The sequence below is a fragment of the Theobroma cacao genome, chromosome 1 (assembly GCF_053813885.1).
Source record: "Theobroma cacao isolate CCN51 chromosome 1, ASM5381388v1, whole genome shotgun sequence".
Taxonomy (NCBI): domain Eukaryota; kingdom Viridiplantae; phylum Streptophyta; class Magnoliopsida; order Malvales; family Malvaceae; genus Theobroma; species Theobroma cacao.
The window spans coordinates 9,121,969-9,141,015 of record NC_142639.1 but is presented as its reverse complement, the minus strand read 5'-3'; the positions used below and the strand labels follow the sequence as shown (position 1 = coordinate 9,141,015).

At 32.6% G+C, this 19,047-nt stretch overlaps 1 protein-coding gene across 1 annotated transcript; it reads left to right on the top strand.

Annotated features, from left to right (window-relative positions):
* The first annotated feature begins 7,284 nt into the window (after positions 1–7,284).
* LOC18612063 (2-aminoethanethiol dioxygenase, putative (DUF1637)) lies at positions 7,285–15,651 on the top strand. The gene is made up of 6 exons (XM_007048647.3): positions 7,285–7,516; positions 8,014–8,326; positions 12,882–13,027; positions 13,267–13,414; positions 14,925–15,128; positions 15,251–15,651. Exons 2-6 carry the CDS (start codon positions 8,224–8,226, stop codon positions 15,367–15,369), a joined length of 720 nt encoding a protein of 239 aa, XP_007048709.1. The 5' UTR covers positions 7,285–7,516; positions 8,014–8,223; the 3' UTR covers positions 15,370–15,651.
* Positions 15,652–19,047: the final 3,396 nt, after the last annotated feature.

Genomic DNA, 19,047 nt, shown 5'->3' with positions numbered 1-19,047 from the left:
AGAGGCTGTGAGAACCATTGTGTTTAGCTCTGGCTTTTTTCTTCAAAGAAGATCGTTGTAAGCGGATATTCCCAGCCTTACTTACCTGTTTCTCTTTTCCTTTCGACAAAATAACTCCTCCACACGACTCTGTTTTGGTTAGCCTTGTATTACGACTATCCATGGCATGTACTATCGCACTGTTATCTTCAGCTTTATCCTTAGGTATAACTGCAGAATGTTTGGTTTGATCAAGAGTGGTCATAGTAGGCACACAAACATCCGCTTGCAAATTATTTGGTTCACGTTGTGGTAAGAACCAAGGTAGCCGACCATCAAACAGTTTATTGCTTTCCTGCACCTTGTTGTAGTCCCTCCTATCACCTTCATCCGCCATTATTACCTGATCATCCTGTTCAACTAGTTTATCAGTAATCATAAAGCCATTAATTCTCAAGTCAATCTTGGGAGCTAACTCGATCTCCTTAGTAGCTTGTAGAACTGAGGTAGTGTCTGGCAAAGATGTTAATGGGGTGGCACCACTAGAAGTTACTCCATTAGCCATTACTGTTAACATCGGCTTTAGAGGCCGCTTTACTTTCCTGTCATGAGGGTTATTCAAGAGATTAGGCTGTACCTTATCGGTGAGCATATATTGTTGTGCATCAAAAATATCTATATTAGCTATCCCACTGTCCATCGTATCCAGCACTAAAAATCTCGATCTCGTTCCCCCTTGATCTTGAGATTTTTGATTGGCTGTAGACTTCAGTTTTTTGTCCATCCCTCTTGTTTTTCTACGAGAAACAAGCATCCATGGGCCATAAGGGGAATCACCTGGGCTTTCCTTTGGATCTTGTGGGTTAACGGTTGCCTTAGTGGGTGAAAGTTCTCTATGATTCGAGCAAACCTTTTTGGTGTGCCCAAATACCCCGTAATTGAAGCATACCCTTGGCAGACCTTTATAAACAATTTTTTGTTCTTTACCATTCAAAAAGAATTTTGGAATCAATGGTTTAAAAAGGTCAAGTTCAACCGTGACTCTGGCAAACTTGCCTCTCTTCTCTGCTCCTATATTATAATCTATCTTCAATAGTTTGCCAATTAACGAAGTAATTCTTCTTAGAATAGATTTATGGTATATGTGAAAAGGAATACCAAGAAACCTAACCCAAGCCGCTACCGCAGTTAGATCTTGCATATCTATTGAAAAATTTAGAGTCTAGGGGTGAACAGTTAAGTAATGCCCCATAATTACCCAAGGACTGTCCAATAAAGCTCTTAAAAAATCCTCTCGATCTACAAAACGAATAATGAATCTGTTATCAGCTAAGATCCACAATATCATATTTACCTTTTGGTTTCCACATAGAAGCCACTCTATCACACAGAATCCGGTATGAAATCGCGCGATCGAGCATCTGCACAATAACGACGTTCTGCCATCTTCTGGCTAACGTTTCTTGCCTTTTATCAGAAACCGTGATTGAAGGGAAGCCTTCGATCGATCCATATTCGAAGTTCTCTTCATCAGATTCTGCAAAATCGTAATCCATTTCAAACTCTGAATCATCCTTCGATCCCTCAACAAAATCCTCCACCCCTTCGAAAAACATTCCTTTTCCATCTGAACCCAATACAGTCACCTTGAACGATGGGTTGTTATGGACAACCACTGAATTGTCTTGCCTGAGCCCCTCGCTTGAGGAATTTCGAAGCCCCTCTTCTCTACTTCTTTCAACAAAAACTATTAGAAAATAAAGAAAAAAAAAGTAAAAGACCCAATAATAGAATAGCGAAATCTTGGGTTTTTTTTTTATTTTTATACAAAGTTCATGATCAAGCAACAACGAAGTTCGTGATCAAGATATCAAGCGAAGTTCGTGATCAAGATACGATGTTCGTGATCAAGAATAAGTCGTTGAGACCCTTGAAGCGAAGATCAAGTACGTTCGTGATCAAGACTAAGTTGTGAAGACCCTTGAAGCGAAGATCAAATGTTCGTGATCAAGACTAAGTCGTGAAGACCCTTGACGCGAAGTTCAAGCACGTTTGTGATCAAGACTAAGTTGTGAAGACCCTTGAAGTGAAGATCAAGTGTTTGTGATCAAGACTAAGTCATTAAGACCCTTGACGTGAAAATCAAGCAAGTTCGTGATCAAGACTAAGTCCAAGTTTATGACTCTTGAAGACGAATTGAAGAAATTAATCAGAGAAATTTTCAGAGATCATCACTCACTTCATCAAATACTTGTATTTGTCTCATAATTTTCAAGTCAAGAAATTTCGACGAGAAATTTGAGTGTAACAAATTTACCTAAAATTTAAAACCGCATTCAATTATTATTTTTTTATTTTGTTTTTCATTTTTATATTTTTCTAGCTCTAGAATCTTTTTTTATTTCTCAGTTCAATTATCTTTTAGTTTTGAGATATACATTTGAGTTCTTGTTAAACAGCTTAATAAATTAAAGTTGCCGTTTTGGGTTCTTGGTAAAGACCCTAGACCCATTAAATTTGTTGAAAGATATTGATTGAGGAATCTTTTATTTTGGGTTTAGATCACCATATGGTTGATGAACTAGTATGAATAGCTCTACATCCCAGTAGTCTTATCTGGTTACTTTTGTTCTAATATTGTCTTTTGTCTATTCCAAAATGTAAGTAAATATATTGAGGTCTAATCTGTATTGAACTTTATTAAAGTTGCAAATAATTAAAAATGTATCCAAATAACGAATTGTCACTTTTCTAAAAACTATTGTTTTCTTGTGGATATGACTCATGGTAATTTACCTATTTTTGAGTTTTGTTGGAAATGTCCTTGAATGTTTTATAGGATTTAGAGTCATGTTAGATAATTTGTGAGTGACATATACTTGTGTGAATTTCGAGCATTTTCTACCTTATTATGCAGCTTGGTTTAATTGTATTTGGTGTAATGCATATGCAGTCTTAATGGACCATCGTGGCTAAATGATCAGTTCTTGGATAATGATGACACAAGATTTATTGCTTTATATGTCTTGTTGTACTTTATGACTAGCCAAAAAATGCTTCCACCCAATTTTGAAATTTCAGAAAAACCAAAACATAATGCAAAATTGGGATTTAGTCATTCTCAAAATCTTAGTTCAAATTTAAACGGATGAGATTCATAAGTGTGAAAAATTAATAATTTCATTCAAAATTAAAAAATGGGAAGTTGTAGTAGAAGAATTTATCAAAACATTTATAAAGGAGCTGCTAGTGCAATTGTATATCATGTGAAATACTCAATGAAACAAGGAAACAAATTCAATTGTTTTGATAGGTGGAATTGGGTACATAAAACTTTACAAACTTCGAGTTAAAGTTATAAAATGTTTAAGATAAAATCATATGTTGTATTGCAACTTATAAATATGTTAATAAGTAAAGGATAGTTACATCAATATAAAGACATGACAGCATTGGAGGCAGTCGCTTTGTTACTTTGGACTTGTGCATACAGCAAAACAAATTGTAATGTCCAAAATAAATTTGAAAAATTGAGAGAGATTGTAAGTAGGAAGTTCGGTGAAGTGTTAGATAGTTTATGTTTTACTGGCCAATGAAATTGTCAAAGTTCCAAATTTTCAATTTGCAGAAGTTCTATCTAAAATTAAAAATGATTGTAGATATTAACGTTATTTTCAAGGCTACATTGGTGCTATAGATAGATCATATGTTCCTGTTATTCTTCCTGTAAATGATTAAATTCATTTTGTTAGTCGAAAGGGATTTCCAACACACAACATCATATTAGTGTGTAACTTTGACACTCTATTCACTTTTGTAGTTGTTGGTTGACTTGGCACTGCACATGATACTTATATCCTTTCAATTGTACTTGAAAAAATGAAAAACGTATTCCTTCACCATTTGAAAGGTACAACTTATAATTTTTATGATATAAAATTTATCATTTTATATATTTATCTCTTGAATTTTTTAATAAATTAATACTAGAACCTTTAATTTTTTTAAGTAAATATTATATAGTGGATTCTGGTTTTCCTAATATGAAAAGGTATCTAGCACCCTATAAAGGTAAAGGATGTCACGTTCTTGATTTTAAATGTTGCAATCAACCAAAAGGTGTAAAAGAAACATTCAACCGTGCACATTTTTCATTAAGAAATGTTATTGAACGAATAATTGGAGTTTAGAAAAACATGTGGCATATTTTATGTGATATGAAGCCATTTCCTTAGATAAAACAAGAAAAGATTATTGTCACAACAATGGCATTTCATAATTACATTAGACAATGTAGTGCTATAATGAAGAGTTTAACAGATGAGATCGTAATTCTAATTATATGCTTGAGAGTAAAGAAGAAAGAAATAATGATGAAGAAATGGATTTATATACTTATAGAAGAGTATTGAATGATAGTTATATGGGTAGAATTCGGAACTAAACAGTGGGTTGCATTGATGAAAAACAGGAATTGTTGATTAATGAGTTATTTATAAATTATGTGTTACTTATAAATTATTTATGAAACTCTTTTTTATGATTTATTATTAATTATAAACTTTATATTATATAAAAATGTTTTTCATATTTCCAAAATTTTATTTTAAATAGATAAGAAAATAAAATTAACTTTTTTTCATTGTGAACAAAGTAATTTGTAATTAATAGAAAGTTATTTATTAAATATTCTTTATAGTAATATTAATTAAAATTAGAACTTATACAAATTGTTTTGTCAAATAGCTTATCTATAAAAAAAAAAAAAAGCTAATGAAAGCAAATTTACTAAATAGTTTTAGTTTAATTTTAAAAACTATTATTTTTCATAAGAGTTTTATTATAGCTTTTAAATTAAAAAAAATAGACCAAACAAGCTTTGATGTTAAAATTTGTAGATATTATATTAAAATCTCACCATATATTTTAGCTAATTTTATGTTAGATTTTGTTGATTTTTTCATTGATTTACTCTACCAAGTAAAATAATTAAATAATATATTTTAAAATTTTATTAGAAGAAAGTTACTTAATATATCTAGTCATTTGAATCGTTCAAACTAAAGTTACGTAATATTATAATATATCGAGTCATTTTAAATTAAAATGCTTTAAATGTAGAGCAAATTAAATTCATTTTGTTTAATCTTTTAATATGCTTTGTTGGGAAAGGTTTGCGGTGTGGATGTGGAATACCCAAAAATGTATAGCTGAAAACAGATCGTTGAAAAAACAGAGACTCGGGCTACACCTCCTAGAATGGGTTGGAACCTTGGTCCATGACCGAGTTTGGCCAGATCCAAAAGAGGAAGGCTTGAGTTTGGTGAAACTGCCATTGAAAGACGCTTTGACCGATAAGGACGAAGAACAACTCTTTTTAAGAAGTTGAAATAGAGCTTTGAAACAAACTTGCTTTTTGATTGCTAATAATTACATTACTCAGTTAACTAAAAGACATTTAAGAGGACAAGACTTAGGAGAGGAAAAGACAAGGTTGCAATGAAAAGAATTTATAACCTAACAAAGGGATCATTGCTCGTGCTTTTCAGAGTAATCATGCAGACATTTGGTGAGTTTGAATTGAACTCAAGTTGCGTTTGTCTGCTTGTTTTTTTTTTTTTTTTTTTGGGTCTTTTCGAGAATGTGATTATTGAAGGAATTTTACTCTCTTTGTCACTTTTTTGTTAGTTTACCAAATAATAACATTAATATATATATATATATGTTAGTTTATCATAGTATATTCAATAATGACAATACTTTTATATAAGTCACTTATTAAAATTCTTAAAATTTTATTTTCATGTCACCTTTTTGTCTATTTTTTTATTTGGGTCAATTACGTGTTAGGTAACCTAGCTATAGCAAAATTGTCAGTGTATTTGGTACCCGAACTATACTAAAATTGTCTATTTTGTATTAAAAAAAATACAATTAAATTAAAAGAAGATTGTATTTTTTACTAAATTTATCAATCAACACATGTTTAAAAACACTCAATCATAACATGCCAAATGTTTACAAATATGCCAAGTTACTTTTTTATTTTTAAAATTCTTGAATTAAAATTTTCAAAAAAAAATGAAGATGAGAGGGAAATCGAAGAGAGTGAGGGTAAGAGAGAAAGAAAGGACGGAGTAAGGGAAGGGGAGGGGTGGGGGGAGTGGGCTGTCAACCCTTTCCTCCCCTCCCTTTCCTTCTCTTTCTGTATATTCCTTTCCTTTTTTTTTTTCCACCATTCTTTTTTTTATTTCTTTTCAATGTTTTTAGTTTTTAAAAATAAAATTTTTTAAGATAAAAGAGAAAATGATGTGGTATTTTTAGGCATGTGACACATTATGGTTATGTGTTCTTGAACATGTCATCCACGCATAATTTGTTTCATGAAATGAAAGTTAGAGTATCTAGTTGTGATTTTTTTTTATATCAAATATTCAAGTACCAAATGTGTTGTTCACTTTTTTTTTACTGTTTCAAAATTATGTTATTTTTATTTTATTATTATTTTGGAATACTTGATATTCTTACTTATTCTATATTCCAAATATATTTTTGCATTAAAAACCATGAAATATGAATTTTATAAAAAAATTTAAAAGTTTAAAATAAGGTACATCAAAATCAAAGATATTTTCTTGATTTTTGCAAAAAAATAAAAAAGAGACATTTACAAAATGGAACGGGAGAAACAATACATAAATATTTAGTGTTTAGAATTGTACATGTTTTTTTTTTTTTTAAGTTTTTAGGCTAATGTAAAAAATTTATAAGTACAAATTTATACTTATTAATTAAGTTATATGGTTTACAATCAATTTATTATACAATTTACCTACAAAATGCATGTTGGTTAAGAACTAGTAGTAGCAATAAAAGAAATACAAAATGGTTAATAAATTACACTTATGGTCCTCAAAGTTTGAATCATATTCACATATCATTTTGATTCATAAATTAAAAATGCCACTTACTGATCCTTATGATTCTAATGTTATAAGGAAAAAAAAAAATCATTTTGTTAGTGTTTTCGTTAACCTAACTGTTTATTGATAACTAGCAACAGTTGTAGCTCACATGTTATTTGAAGTGTACAAAGTTACTTTGTTGGAAAATATTTATTTAATTTCATTACATCCGTAAGTCTCTAAAGTGTGGATTGAATATCAAATTGGTCGTAGAGTTTAAAAAAGTAAATAATTTTCTTTTGTTAGCTTTTGTGTTACTTTTATAATTTACTTTACTTTGGGGTAATTTTGTAAAATAATGTGCTATGAGCAGGCGAACGCAATCGCTGGTCGATAAGAAGGGGAGAGCAGCAAGTCTAAGCCCCCGGAAGGGCAAACCAAAAACTGGGAAGAAGTTAATGACGCGTCCAAGATCTTGGTTCGCCTGTCTCGCTTTGTGTCTCTGCTCTCAGGCTCAGCGATCTCTTTCTCTTCTGTTCTGCTGCTTATAAATTCCTTCTTCTCTCTTATCCTAATTTTCCACGCCCATCTCTTCCTAGCAGTTTTATTTCCAGTTGATGAATCTCAAATTGGTCAGTTCAATTTTTATTCTATTTTCCCTTTTTTCCGCTATTGCTTTTAATTCTCGCAATTTTTTTTTTCAATTAATTGTTTAATTTTTGCTATTCTATCCCATTTTCTGTTCATCGTAATTTTGATTCCTTCTTGTTTTTTTTTTTTAAATTTGGTAAACCTAAATCCTGCGAGAAAATATAGATTCTGCTTTCTTTTGTATTTAACCTTTATTTTAGAAAATTAAGAAACGATAAATAATTAATATTGTTGACTAGTACATTTTACGTTAATTGAACTACTTAGCTTGTCTCAGGCTCAGTATAGAATTTGTTCAATTTCCTTGATTTTCTATTATGGGAGGTTTAGTGTAGTAAAAGTAATTATAAAAAATTATGCATTCAATCCTTTAAAAATGATATGAGGGAGGCTATGTTTTTCTATACTTAATCAGTGTTTTGGTTGGAAATGAGTTAAATTTATTTACTTTGGCTTCAATGTGTGCCTTGTTTGATAGGGTGGTTGTAAGGGAGATTAGCACGGAGGGATGATGATATAATTGCCATGCAGATCTACTACCGTCGGCTTAATTCGCAGATCCAGTTGTCACCAAATTGTATCTTTTATCGCAATATCAACTAGTAAGTTTCTTGCAGAAAGGCGTTATCAGCTTACTGACATCAAGGCTTTTGGTCTGTTCAGTTAAGTTGGTATCGTCTTTACAAACATGCCATATTATATACAGAGACTTTATAAAACTTGCAGAGAATCATTCTCGCCGAATGGCCCTGTTTCTGAAGAAGCTCTTGAAAGGGTCCGTGCTATGCTAGGTATTCAATAATGATTCTTTCACTGCCTCTGTGTTCATTTTTTGAGTTTATGGTTGAACCAAGTCTGCTATGTTTTATTAGTTATTCTTATTGAGATACAACCTTGTTGAAAGCAGTTCTTAATCTTCTGCATATTGTTAGAAGTGGTAGTCATAAAGTACCATCGAAGCTCAATTTTTCTAGCATTTAGTTGTGAGGACATTTTTCGTCAAAATTGAAGCATGTTAATTTTACTCTTAGGTTATTTAATTTAAGTCAGCTGGGTCTTTCTTTGGATGACATCAGCTGTTGCAAGTTGCTTCATGCCTCCCCAAGCCTATCCATTTCTTGTCAAGTCCATGATCTACCAATAAAATAGTTCCATGCTTTTTGGCTGACAGAGACATCAAGTTTCCTTGTGGCTTAGTGATTAAAATTCATAAATTACTAAGCTTCATTTTTGGGGATGTTAAGTTTGTAATTTTTTCTAAGTTCAATTTTGTTTTCCTTTTAGGAAGAGGCCCTTTTATTGACAAAGTTAATTTGAGTAGAGTGATAAATTTGTTATCCTCCCCACAAATACCTATATCAGAACTTTGTTATACTTTTAAGGAAATTATATCCCTTTTTCTCTGCTGTTAAGCTCTATTTCATTTTATTTCTTTAAAATTTAATCATTTTAGCCACCATGTCTGATGGTAAAAGATCACTGCCAGTTGCCTGTAGGCATTCGTCGATCTTTAAAATAGTAGCAACTAATCCCATCATTTAAGATCCTGTTTCTTGAGTACTAAGAGCTTGTTGTATCATGAGTTCAAATTGCCAATTGTTCTGCCTTCTTCACATTCAACATCTGCTCCATTATTGTGGAGCAGGTACTGTTCTTTTATTAGTTGGAGACCTTGAGAATTATTTGGCATTTGGGTGCTTCTAGATACAAAATAGAAAATAGTGTTTGGGGTGCTCTATTTTGCCCTTTCTCTTTTGTGGTCTGAGGATGATCTCCGTACACTAATTGTAGTGGTGTTTTTTTTTTTTGAGGTCCGACGGTAGAAGTCTATGCTTCCATCATGTGAAAAATTGCCCTTGAACAGAGAAATGGAGTATTAGTGTTAATGCTTGTTGGTGCGACCTTAGGTTTGAAGTGTAGCAGTATCTTTTGTGGTAGTTGCATCGCCTTTTATATACAAATGGCCATTTTCCTAATTGAGCCTTGAGTGGCTTGATGCTATCTGCTTTATGGTCTAACAAATCTAGATGTTGAATAAATAAAATAAGACCCTTGAGGCTCAAAACCTTTAATAGTGCCAGGGTTAGTGTGCCACTTATGGAATTATAAGCAAGCTAATATTTTTTTCTGAAAGTCTTTCATGCTAATAAGCTGTAATTGGGAACTATTGGAAGGTGCAATACATATCTTCAACAGTAAGAAAATATTCACTAGTTGGTGTAAGAAAAAAATGAGATTCAAATGTGTTGATTTAGTTCCTCCCAAATGCTGCATATGCCCCTCTAATCAATGGGTTTAATGGAAAGAGATCTATTTTCGGATATTTTAGAGCTGGTTCGTCTTGACATATATCAGCACTTCAAGGGACTAAGATGTCCTTCTGAGTAATTATTATTCTAATTTAATATTCTAAGAACCAGGGGATACCACAATATCGAAGAAATGCTTTTCTTTGGTAGAGGTGATTTTTGCAACTTAGCTGTTATTTGATAAACCATGGAAAATTTGAAACCATTGAAAATTATTATCTTCAAAGTTGTGTGGCAGTGATCTTAGATCACTGAGAGTGATTATATTACTGCCTTGAGGGATGATTTAAATCTCATCCAAAAAGGGTATCAAAGTTTTTATCACTGAGGAGGAGTGATCTCCTAAATCATTTATGATAAATTTACCCTTGTATAATTACAAGGCAACCTATGTGACCTTGGACTTCATGGGAACAAGCTGATGACTTTGATTGGTTGTTTTGGAAAATTAGACTTATGAAAATTGGTTCATGCTTTGTAATTTCCTATACAAAGATGGATTTCATTTTTATAAATTGTTCATTCAATAAAAATTGAAATTGTTGCTTTCTTTTTTATCCTTATTATAAAATTAAGGTTATTTTCGATACTTTGTACTCAATGATCCTTTTTTTCTATGCAAAACAAAACATAGTGACTTATGATTACTGGTGATTTGTAATATTAGACCAAACATGATAATCTAAGATTACTAGTGATTACATCACATTGTGATCTAATCTCCACGGTGATTAGATCACCACATTGATCTTGAAAGTTACCAAATGCTACCTTAATGGAAAATTTTCCATGAAAAGAGTTGAAATAGTTATGTAGTTAAAAGTTAAAACCTACCTAATGTATTCAACAATCTTTTAGAAGGAAATTTTTATTCCTTAATTACATTAATTTTATGTTATTTCTTTTTTAACTTTTATTAATGAAAAATCATAATAAAGTCGCATGTTGCTTTTAGAAAAAATCAATAAAAGATCTGCCCAATATTTAATTTTCAGCAGCATTGCAACAATTTTTATTGTATAAATTCAGTACTTACACTTTAATAACTAAAAATTCAGTGCTTAATTTTTCAATGTTGAATCTATCAAACAACACGTTAATTTTTAGCAACATATATATAAAACAGGAAGCCTAGAGTTCTTTGATGTCTGCCTGTAGAGAGGAGGTGCATTCTCTAGATTTGTGAACTTATTCTTCAAACTCCTCTTCCAACCTTAATTAGCGTCCATGTTGAGAGAGAAGAAAGCCCAATCCCTTGATGTTTAGGTTTTTGGCATATTTATGTGCTGAATATAATTGTTTTTCCATAATGGCAAGTAAGTGATATACATATGCTTCTTTGGAAAACTGTTTTGCACTCATTCCTTCAAGGAACATTTATCATTACTTTTGGTTCTGTTGTTTTGTACTTCTTGTTTTCTATGGAATTGTAGCTATGTAGTCTATTTTTAGTATTATGATTGTTTCTGATAATGACTATGATCCATATATATATATATAGAAAAACCTTATGCTTCCAACCTTCTAAGTTAAGATAAGTTCACATAGACAACATTGTTGAAAATATAGTTTTAACTTTCTGGGTTCTGCTTTCTTCTGTACCTCAATATGGTGCAACCCTTTTAATATTGAATATTATGAAGTCTGAAAATGTCAGATTATTTTTTCTATCATTATAAGCCAAATTCTGATCTCTTGCTGCCTTATACTATTACACATTGATGCTAACAGCAATTGATTGCTTTGCTATTATTAGTGTAAATTGGATGAGGGGGGAATTAAAGTTTGGTATGTAGGCTTGGGGTATTTTTTGAAATTTGTTGTTATTATCTTTGTCTTATTTCAAATGCAACGAGAAGCTGCATCCGTAAATGATGTACATAGTTTGAGATAATAGTTTAAAGTAGCTTTGTTGGTTACAGGGTCAATTTACATTAATGAATGCTTATTATTATTATTATTATTATTATTATCAAAATTAACAAGCTAGGTGATCTCCAGTTTTCATATTTTATGTAAATTTGATTGGGCTATGCTAAACTGATGAAATTAAGATATTGGTATTTACCAGCTCTGCGAGATCCAACTTTCATACTTTCTAATTCAGAAAAAGGAAGAAAGTCATGAAGAATTAATAGAAAATGTAGAAAAATAAGGGTTTTATGTGTGCAAAATGGGAAAGAGGATTTGGTTTTGAAATGCCTAAAAAGGAAAGATGGCTGCTCATTGTGGAATGCGGGGAGTATTAAATTGGCCGTTTAAGAATAATTACATCTATTGAATTTTATTTTCAACTTTTTCTCTGTTCAAACAAAACGAAATGTTCAATTTCAACAGAACCTCTTCTCAACTCTAAACTTTTTCCCTCTGGTGCCGCATTAATTTATAAATAATTCTTCTCCCAATTTCTCTTCCTTATTTTTAAACACTCATGTAGGTGGGTGTGCAGCTGGCTAATCTAAATTAAATGATTGTCATCAGGTTTATTGTAGAAGATGATATTTTCTCTGGGCAGAGAAAGGGTGGGGGAGGCTGTTATTGGTTTTAGAGAAGGTGAAGGTTGTCAGTTTATAGGGATTAGGGAACTTACTTTCATGCTTCATACACCTTGTGTCTTATTTTGGCTCTCAGAAATTGTAAGATAATTATAATCAATGTTTTCATTCGAAGACTTGATTTTTTCCCCACTTTTGATCTTATAGTTTGGCTCCTTGAACTGTAGGATATTCAATGTATTTTTCTTAAGTTCAGGATTTTCATTATCTGACTCTCAAAATGGTTGAACTGGTTGGGATTTCCAGAAAAAGGAAAAAAGGTGCAAAGAAGCTGGTATAGACTGTAGAATGAATGTCGTAGATTTTATGAGTATAGATAATTCTGTATGCAATTTATTCATGTGGAAATTTTCCACTTTTTTAACCTCACCATTTTAACCTTAGGTTTAAGGGTTGTTCTTCTTATTGTTTGTTTTTGCATGAAACTCTAAGTTTCATAGCATATTCACTGCATTTTTAACCCAAATGTCATTTTATTTCAGAGAAAATGAAGCCTTCTGATGTAGGTCTGGAACAGGAAGCGCAAGTGGTACGTAATTGGTCTGGTCCTGTACATGAGCGGAATGGAAGCCATCAGTCATTGCCACCAATTAAGTATCTGCACTTACATGAGTGTGATAGCTTCTCTGTAAGCACAAACTTCATATCACCCATCAGCTGTTGGCTATTTTTGCTGAAGATATGACCTGTTATTGAGTACATATAACTTTTAGAATTTCAATGCAAGGAATTTGCATTTAGCTGGAAATCTCCCTAGAATTTATTAAAATGAACACTTCCCTTGGAATTATATTTAAAATTTTAAATACTGAAGTTGCAATTATTGAGATGAACAGGCCTTCATTTTGTTTTTCTCTTTCTCTGCAGATAGGAATTTTTTGTATGCCGCCTTCCTCTATGATACCTCTTCATAATCATCCAGGAATGACTGTGCTGAGCAGGCTTATCTATGGCTCATTACATGTAAAGTCATATGATTGGCTTGATTCAACAGAGCCGGAAGATCCACTACAAGGTGTGTTTTTAGCATTCTTATATTCCTTGATGCCTATTAACTAAAATTTGTTATGTAATTGACTCAGTAATGAGAACCTCTGTTATGTTCCTCGAAACCTCATGAGTCCCATCTTCATTCTTTTCTTTTCAGAATAATTTTATTTCAGGAGTTTTCTCTGGTAATTCATTGTAGAAAATTTGGTACCTTTTATAAAATTTTGTTAATCTTCCTATGTTAGAAATATTGTGGAACTCATGTTCTTCACCGTTTGGCCTCATAGGATTAGTATTTATGTATGACTTGAGAGAGAAATGAACATCTTTTTATATCTGGATTTGCTTTATAAGATACAGTTTTCTGTATAATCTGCATTGCGTGTAGTTATCTGTGTGTCAGTGGTTGGTTTAAAAGTAACAGAGAGGAAATAATTTGAGATTGAAGTTTATTTTTAACAACAATTGGGTGGAATAGAGGGAGAAAACTAAGGAAATACTATATTGGAGGTCTTTCGATTACAGCTAATGATTCTTTATATATTGCAGATGTAAAGAGCCTTTTTTGCTAGAATTAAACGATGTGAGAGACCTCTTGAATTCCTCATCTTGTGTAGATGTAGTTTACTTCCAACTTGTTGAGAATGCTTGTGAAATATTTTCCTTCTGCTGCTTTGGTGAAATATTTGGAGGCTAGTTTTTGGGTTGCTACTGGACTTAGTTTCGGCTAGGGGTGTGAATGGAGTTTTCATCAATAAAAATTTTCAGTTTTTCCATTTTGAAACCAAACCAGACCAAATGAATAGTTATAGAAGCCAACCAAAGTATTTCTTTTCGACATTTGATGAGTTTTCTAATTGAGTTCAGTTTGGATTTGTAATCACAAATTCTAAATGTAATTTAACCCCATCCAGATATTTGGATCCCCTAATTCAAATTAGAACCATTCACTGAAACAGGGATACAGAGCCAAGTCAGTGGCAAATTTAGAATCTAAGGGTGTGTTCTTATAGTTAGATATGTTCAACTTTAACTTGGTGCTCACAAAATTAAGTGTGGGGAAGTTGATGAACAAACAGGTTACGCAAATGATATATTTTGTCCAATTTAGGGGTATTATGGTGTAAGCTGACTTTTCAAGGATGTGCTAAGGTGGTTGCCCTTTCTATGTTTCTTTTAGGTATTTTGGCTCATGTTAGATGTTTGGCTTGTGTGAAACATGCAAAATGCAATTGAGGCTAATGAAATGTGAAAATTAAATAAATAGGACTTCTTAGATCTGGATTATATCTTTTATTGATTAATTGAAGTGATTTTGAGGGCTTATGCTAGTGAAAACTGTCTATCTGTACCATTTGTGAATATGGTGGTTGCTTGTGCCATAGACATTAAAATATTTGATCATTTTTCTGAATGAGGTGTTGGTGTGTTTCTTATTTTAATTAATTCATTTTCTCTTCACCCTTCCAGGGTATAGAGCGGTTATACATTTGTTGATGTTTGACTTCGATTTGCTTATTCCTGGTGCTTTGTAGCAAGACCTGCGAAACTTGTTAGGGATGATGAGATGACAGCTCCTTGTGCAACAACAGTGCTGTATCCCACAAGTGGAGGCAACATCCATTGCTTCAGGGCCCGGACTCCCTGTGCTCTTTTTGATATTTTATCTCCACCTTACTCTTCGGAGCATGGACGACATTGTACTTACTTCCGGAGGTCACCGAGAAGGGATTTACCTGGTAAGAAAACATAATTTTGAACCTAGTTGTTGATTGTAACGTGTATAATATGTTGTGACGTGACTTATTGGAAGAAAAGTAGTGTATTGATTTCTCTGATCCTTTTTGGTTGTTTAATGAAGGTGAGATAGAAGTGAATGGAGTGACGTACTCTGAAATGACCTGGCTAGAAGAGTTTCAACCCCCTGACAACTTTGTGATTCGGAGAGGGCTGTACAGGGGTCCTGTTATTAGAACTTGAAATATTCTTGTACCATCATTCTAATGGGAATTGGGTATTAAATAACAATAACATTGGGGGATTATGGTTTATGGGTTGTCCTTAGCCTTGGCAATAACGTTTGGGCTTTTATAGAAGTTAGGCATTTGGCGTTTGTACATATTACTACACCAATGTAATCCTTTGATTTGCTGACCTCACGTTTTATTAGTGAGATAGAACACCGAAAGTTGAGAGGAACTTTGCGCTTAATGACATTCTTTTCCCATTTTGTTTGCTCAATGACAATAAGAGTTTATGATATCCTCTCTGCTCTTTGTTTGGTAATTTGGCTACCTTGTTGTGGCATTCTCTTTGCCAAACAGGGGTTGCGCTTTCATCGGCCAGCCTACTCTTGCCATGATCACCAACTGCGCAAACTCAAGTGTAGTGATGTATATTGGTTCACTCCCAACCATAAAACACTCTCTCAAGCGACAAGCTTAGTAACTTTCTCCATTTTTTGATGGTTTCTGAGTGGTCACCTGTTGTTTTTCTTACATGAAAACTACACCAAGTAAATATTTCTTTCAAGACATAAGCATCGCATATCTACTTGTAGAGCTTTAGGATTATACAAATAATAACAAATAAAATGACAATATAATAACACATTGACAAGTAACGTACCAATTGCTAAGTTATTAACAATGATAAAATAAATATGTTTTTAATTAATTAGATGAATGGTAAAGCTCAGGCTACCACATGATACGTGAGAGAGAATTTTTTGAGATTCTTAATGATAATAATTAAAAGTGTTAAGTATGATACAGTGATCAAAAACAAAATTAGAAAACTACATGGGGATGAGAAACTACATTTCTTAATTAATAACTGACAGAACAGGTTCTCGTACTCTGGCTACTGCCACTCCAAAAATGCTTACACCCAAAAAGCAAATAACATAAAATAATGTCCGTTAAACATGGACATGTGACCTATGCATACGTACAACACATGAAATTCCTTCTCTCTCGTCCTTTTAGCATGAGATCGCCTGTGCTGCCTATGTTTGCGGCGTCTCTTTTGCCAACGCACCACTCTCTCTCTCTCTCTACCAACAATTTTCTTTTTTAATCCTAAGGTATCAATTCTTATTAAATCAAAGACAATAGTTTATACTGTTAATGTTATGTAAATATGGACAGTTTAAATGGGCTAATGTGGTATTTGATGTGGCATTTGTGTGTTAATTATACAAGTGGATTAGTAAATAGTGTGGCAATAACAGTGGAAAAGGGTCATACACAATTAATAATTTCTATTTAATAATTGTAAAGTAATAATTATACGCCACTAGATTTAAATGCAATCAAGGAAAAAGATAACTGTTAGGGGAAGAACGATTGGTATGGAGAGTGTTTGATAATCTATCAAGCAGAGTTAAACAAGACATTTTGCAAGATGCGAACTAGTTGTAACCGTTTGTTGTCAAGTTAGGAGAAAAGAGTCTGTTGCTATGTAATGGAAAGTATGTTAAGAATATAGTCCTTTTTTTTCTCATGACTTTTGTTTCACTAGATTTTTCCATGAAGAGGTTTTTTAATAAGGCTTTTTTTTCTGTGATTTTAAAATAATTTCATATATAGTCAACACTTGAAGTTTTAATTTGTTTAAATTTTTAATTTAAAATTTTAAAAATAAGAAATAAAAAATGAACTAATTCTCGTATTATTATATAACTTAAAATCATATATAAACTTATAAATGCAACTAGAGCTTTAGCGTCCGCTACAAGTCAAAATACGAAGTGATAAAGATTCGTCGTGGTTAATAAAATAGGAGCAATGTCAACTCCCATGCACATAAACAGACAGAAGATGAAGTATTTATTTTGGTACGTAGGATTAAGAGAATTCCTTATTTTCTTAACCACACGAGACCCAATGTCCTTCTCTTCCGCTAACTCTTCCCCATTAAAACTCTTACTTTAATCCTTCGAATATCTGTCTCCATTTACTCACAGCAAAAAAGGGTTTTCTTCCTTCCTTCTTTGGCTCTTTCCCTTTTAGTGTTCAATCACAGAGAAAAATGTCACGCATATCTACTCAGACATAATCCTTGAAATGATTCCTCTTCTCTTCCCAAACAAAAAACAATTAGTCTTAATTTGTATCACGTCAGGACAAGTTCTTCAAATTCTCTCTAAGATGCCTTGGAAAGTAAACTCTTGGACGCTAGGGCAAAATACATGTACAAGAGAGACAACATGAAGGACTATTGTCGAGTCTTTTAATTTCACTGTCTTGCCCATCATTGATTAGCAAGCATTTTCCCCTCCAGGACGAGTCAAGTGTCATATTATATAATCCTTCAAAACGAGTCAAGTGTCATATTATATAATGTTCAAGTTTGAATTTGGGATCAAATTTAAGAATTAAATTAAATACAAAATTAATTATGGAGAAGTGCGCTCACTAATAAAGGTATAGCAACAGAGATCGATTTGATGCTTTATACATATAACTACCCTTTTTTTTTTTTTTGCCCCGCTTAATTGCAGAGTTAGTAAGTTAAGTATATAGTGAAGGAATGATTGTTCAATGAATTATGGGGGAAGAAGGTATACAAGGTAGGTTTTTTGAGTCCAACGGGGCCTTTGGGGACTCATTTCAATATGGCTATAGGTATGTATATGTATTTATTTTTCTTGGTAGGACCGTCCCTTGAGTCATACAGGCAAGCTTCTTGGGTGGTACAATATAAGCTTTCTCAAGGGTTCATATATACAATTTGAAGTCTGCGGGGACTAGGAGAAGAGATCAAAATTATGAGAATATAGATCGATGCAACAAATATATATATATATATACATATAAGCTACAGCCATAGGGAACATCAATCAGAACAATAGGACAGAAAATCAGCGTTAAAATATAGAGACTAAAAACTCAAAAGTTATATAGAAGGATGGGTCGAGTTCAATGAAGCAGATGCATGGTCTACCTTTTATATAATATATAAAGACATGATATATCAATCATTTTATAATTATGAATTAAGACACTAGTCTGGCAAGTATGTAGAATTTCTTAATCTGAAATATGGAGAAAACAAAATTGGGGTTAGGGTTGAGTGCCCCAGCATAGGTCAACTTACAAAGATTATCACGGATGGGCAGGCAAGAGAAAGGGAAATAGGAAGAGACGGACCAAGGAGCTGTGAAAACAACACAAATGGTATAACGAGAAAGGCTCGAGAAGTCACATGATTTCAACAGTTTGAAGAGAGTGGTCATCTATTTGTATTTTTGTTGTTATTAAATAATATTAGCCCTTGAGATCAAGTGGTACCCGACCATTGTCTCCTACTCATATTAAAATAAGCTAAAACAAATATTATTATATTCCAAGTCGAGAATATTTCAAGTTTAATGATGGATAGGGCATTCCTACCAAATTAAGTTCCATTAATGCAGACCTTAATTTCTCATTTCAAAAGGGTGAGGAACAATACCTCAAAATCAAAGATCTCTTTCTCTCTCTGTCTGTCTGTCTCGACCAGTCTCTTGAGTGCTTGATGTAGATCCGTGAAGGGCTAGCTAGTGCAACTACTCTTTTGTTACATAATTCTATGCTGGCTTTAGGATAATTCTAAGAAAGCGTTGGCAGCTGGATCCCCAGATTGTGGCTTCAATAATGGATTAGAAGTGATTTC

Excerpts from the sequence above, each read along its gene's own strand:
- LOC18612063 (XM_007048647.3), top strand. The coding sequence starts at position 8,224 with ATGCCATATTATATACAGAGACTTTATAAAACTTGCAGAGAATCATTC. Across the intron at positions 13,028-13,266 it reads ATGAGTGTGATAGCTTCTCT|ATAGGAATTTTTTGTATGCC; the intron begins GTAAGCACAAAC and ends CTTTCTCTGCAG. Across the intron at positions 15,129-15,250 it reads ACCGAGAAGGGATTTACCTG|GTGAGATAGAAGTGAATGGA; the intron begins GTAAGAAAACAT and ends TGTTTAATGAAG.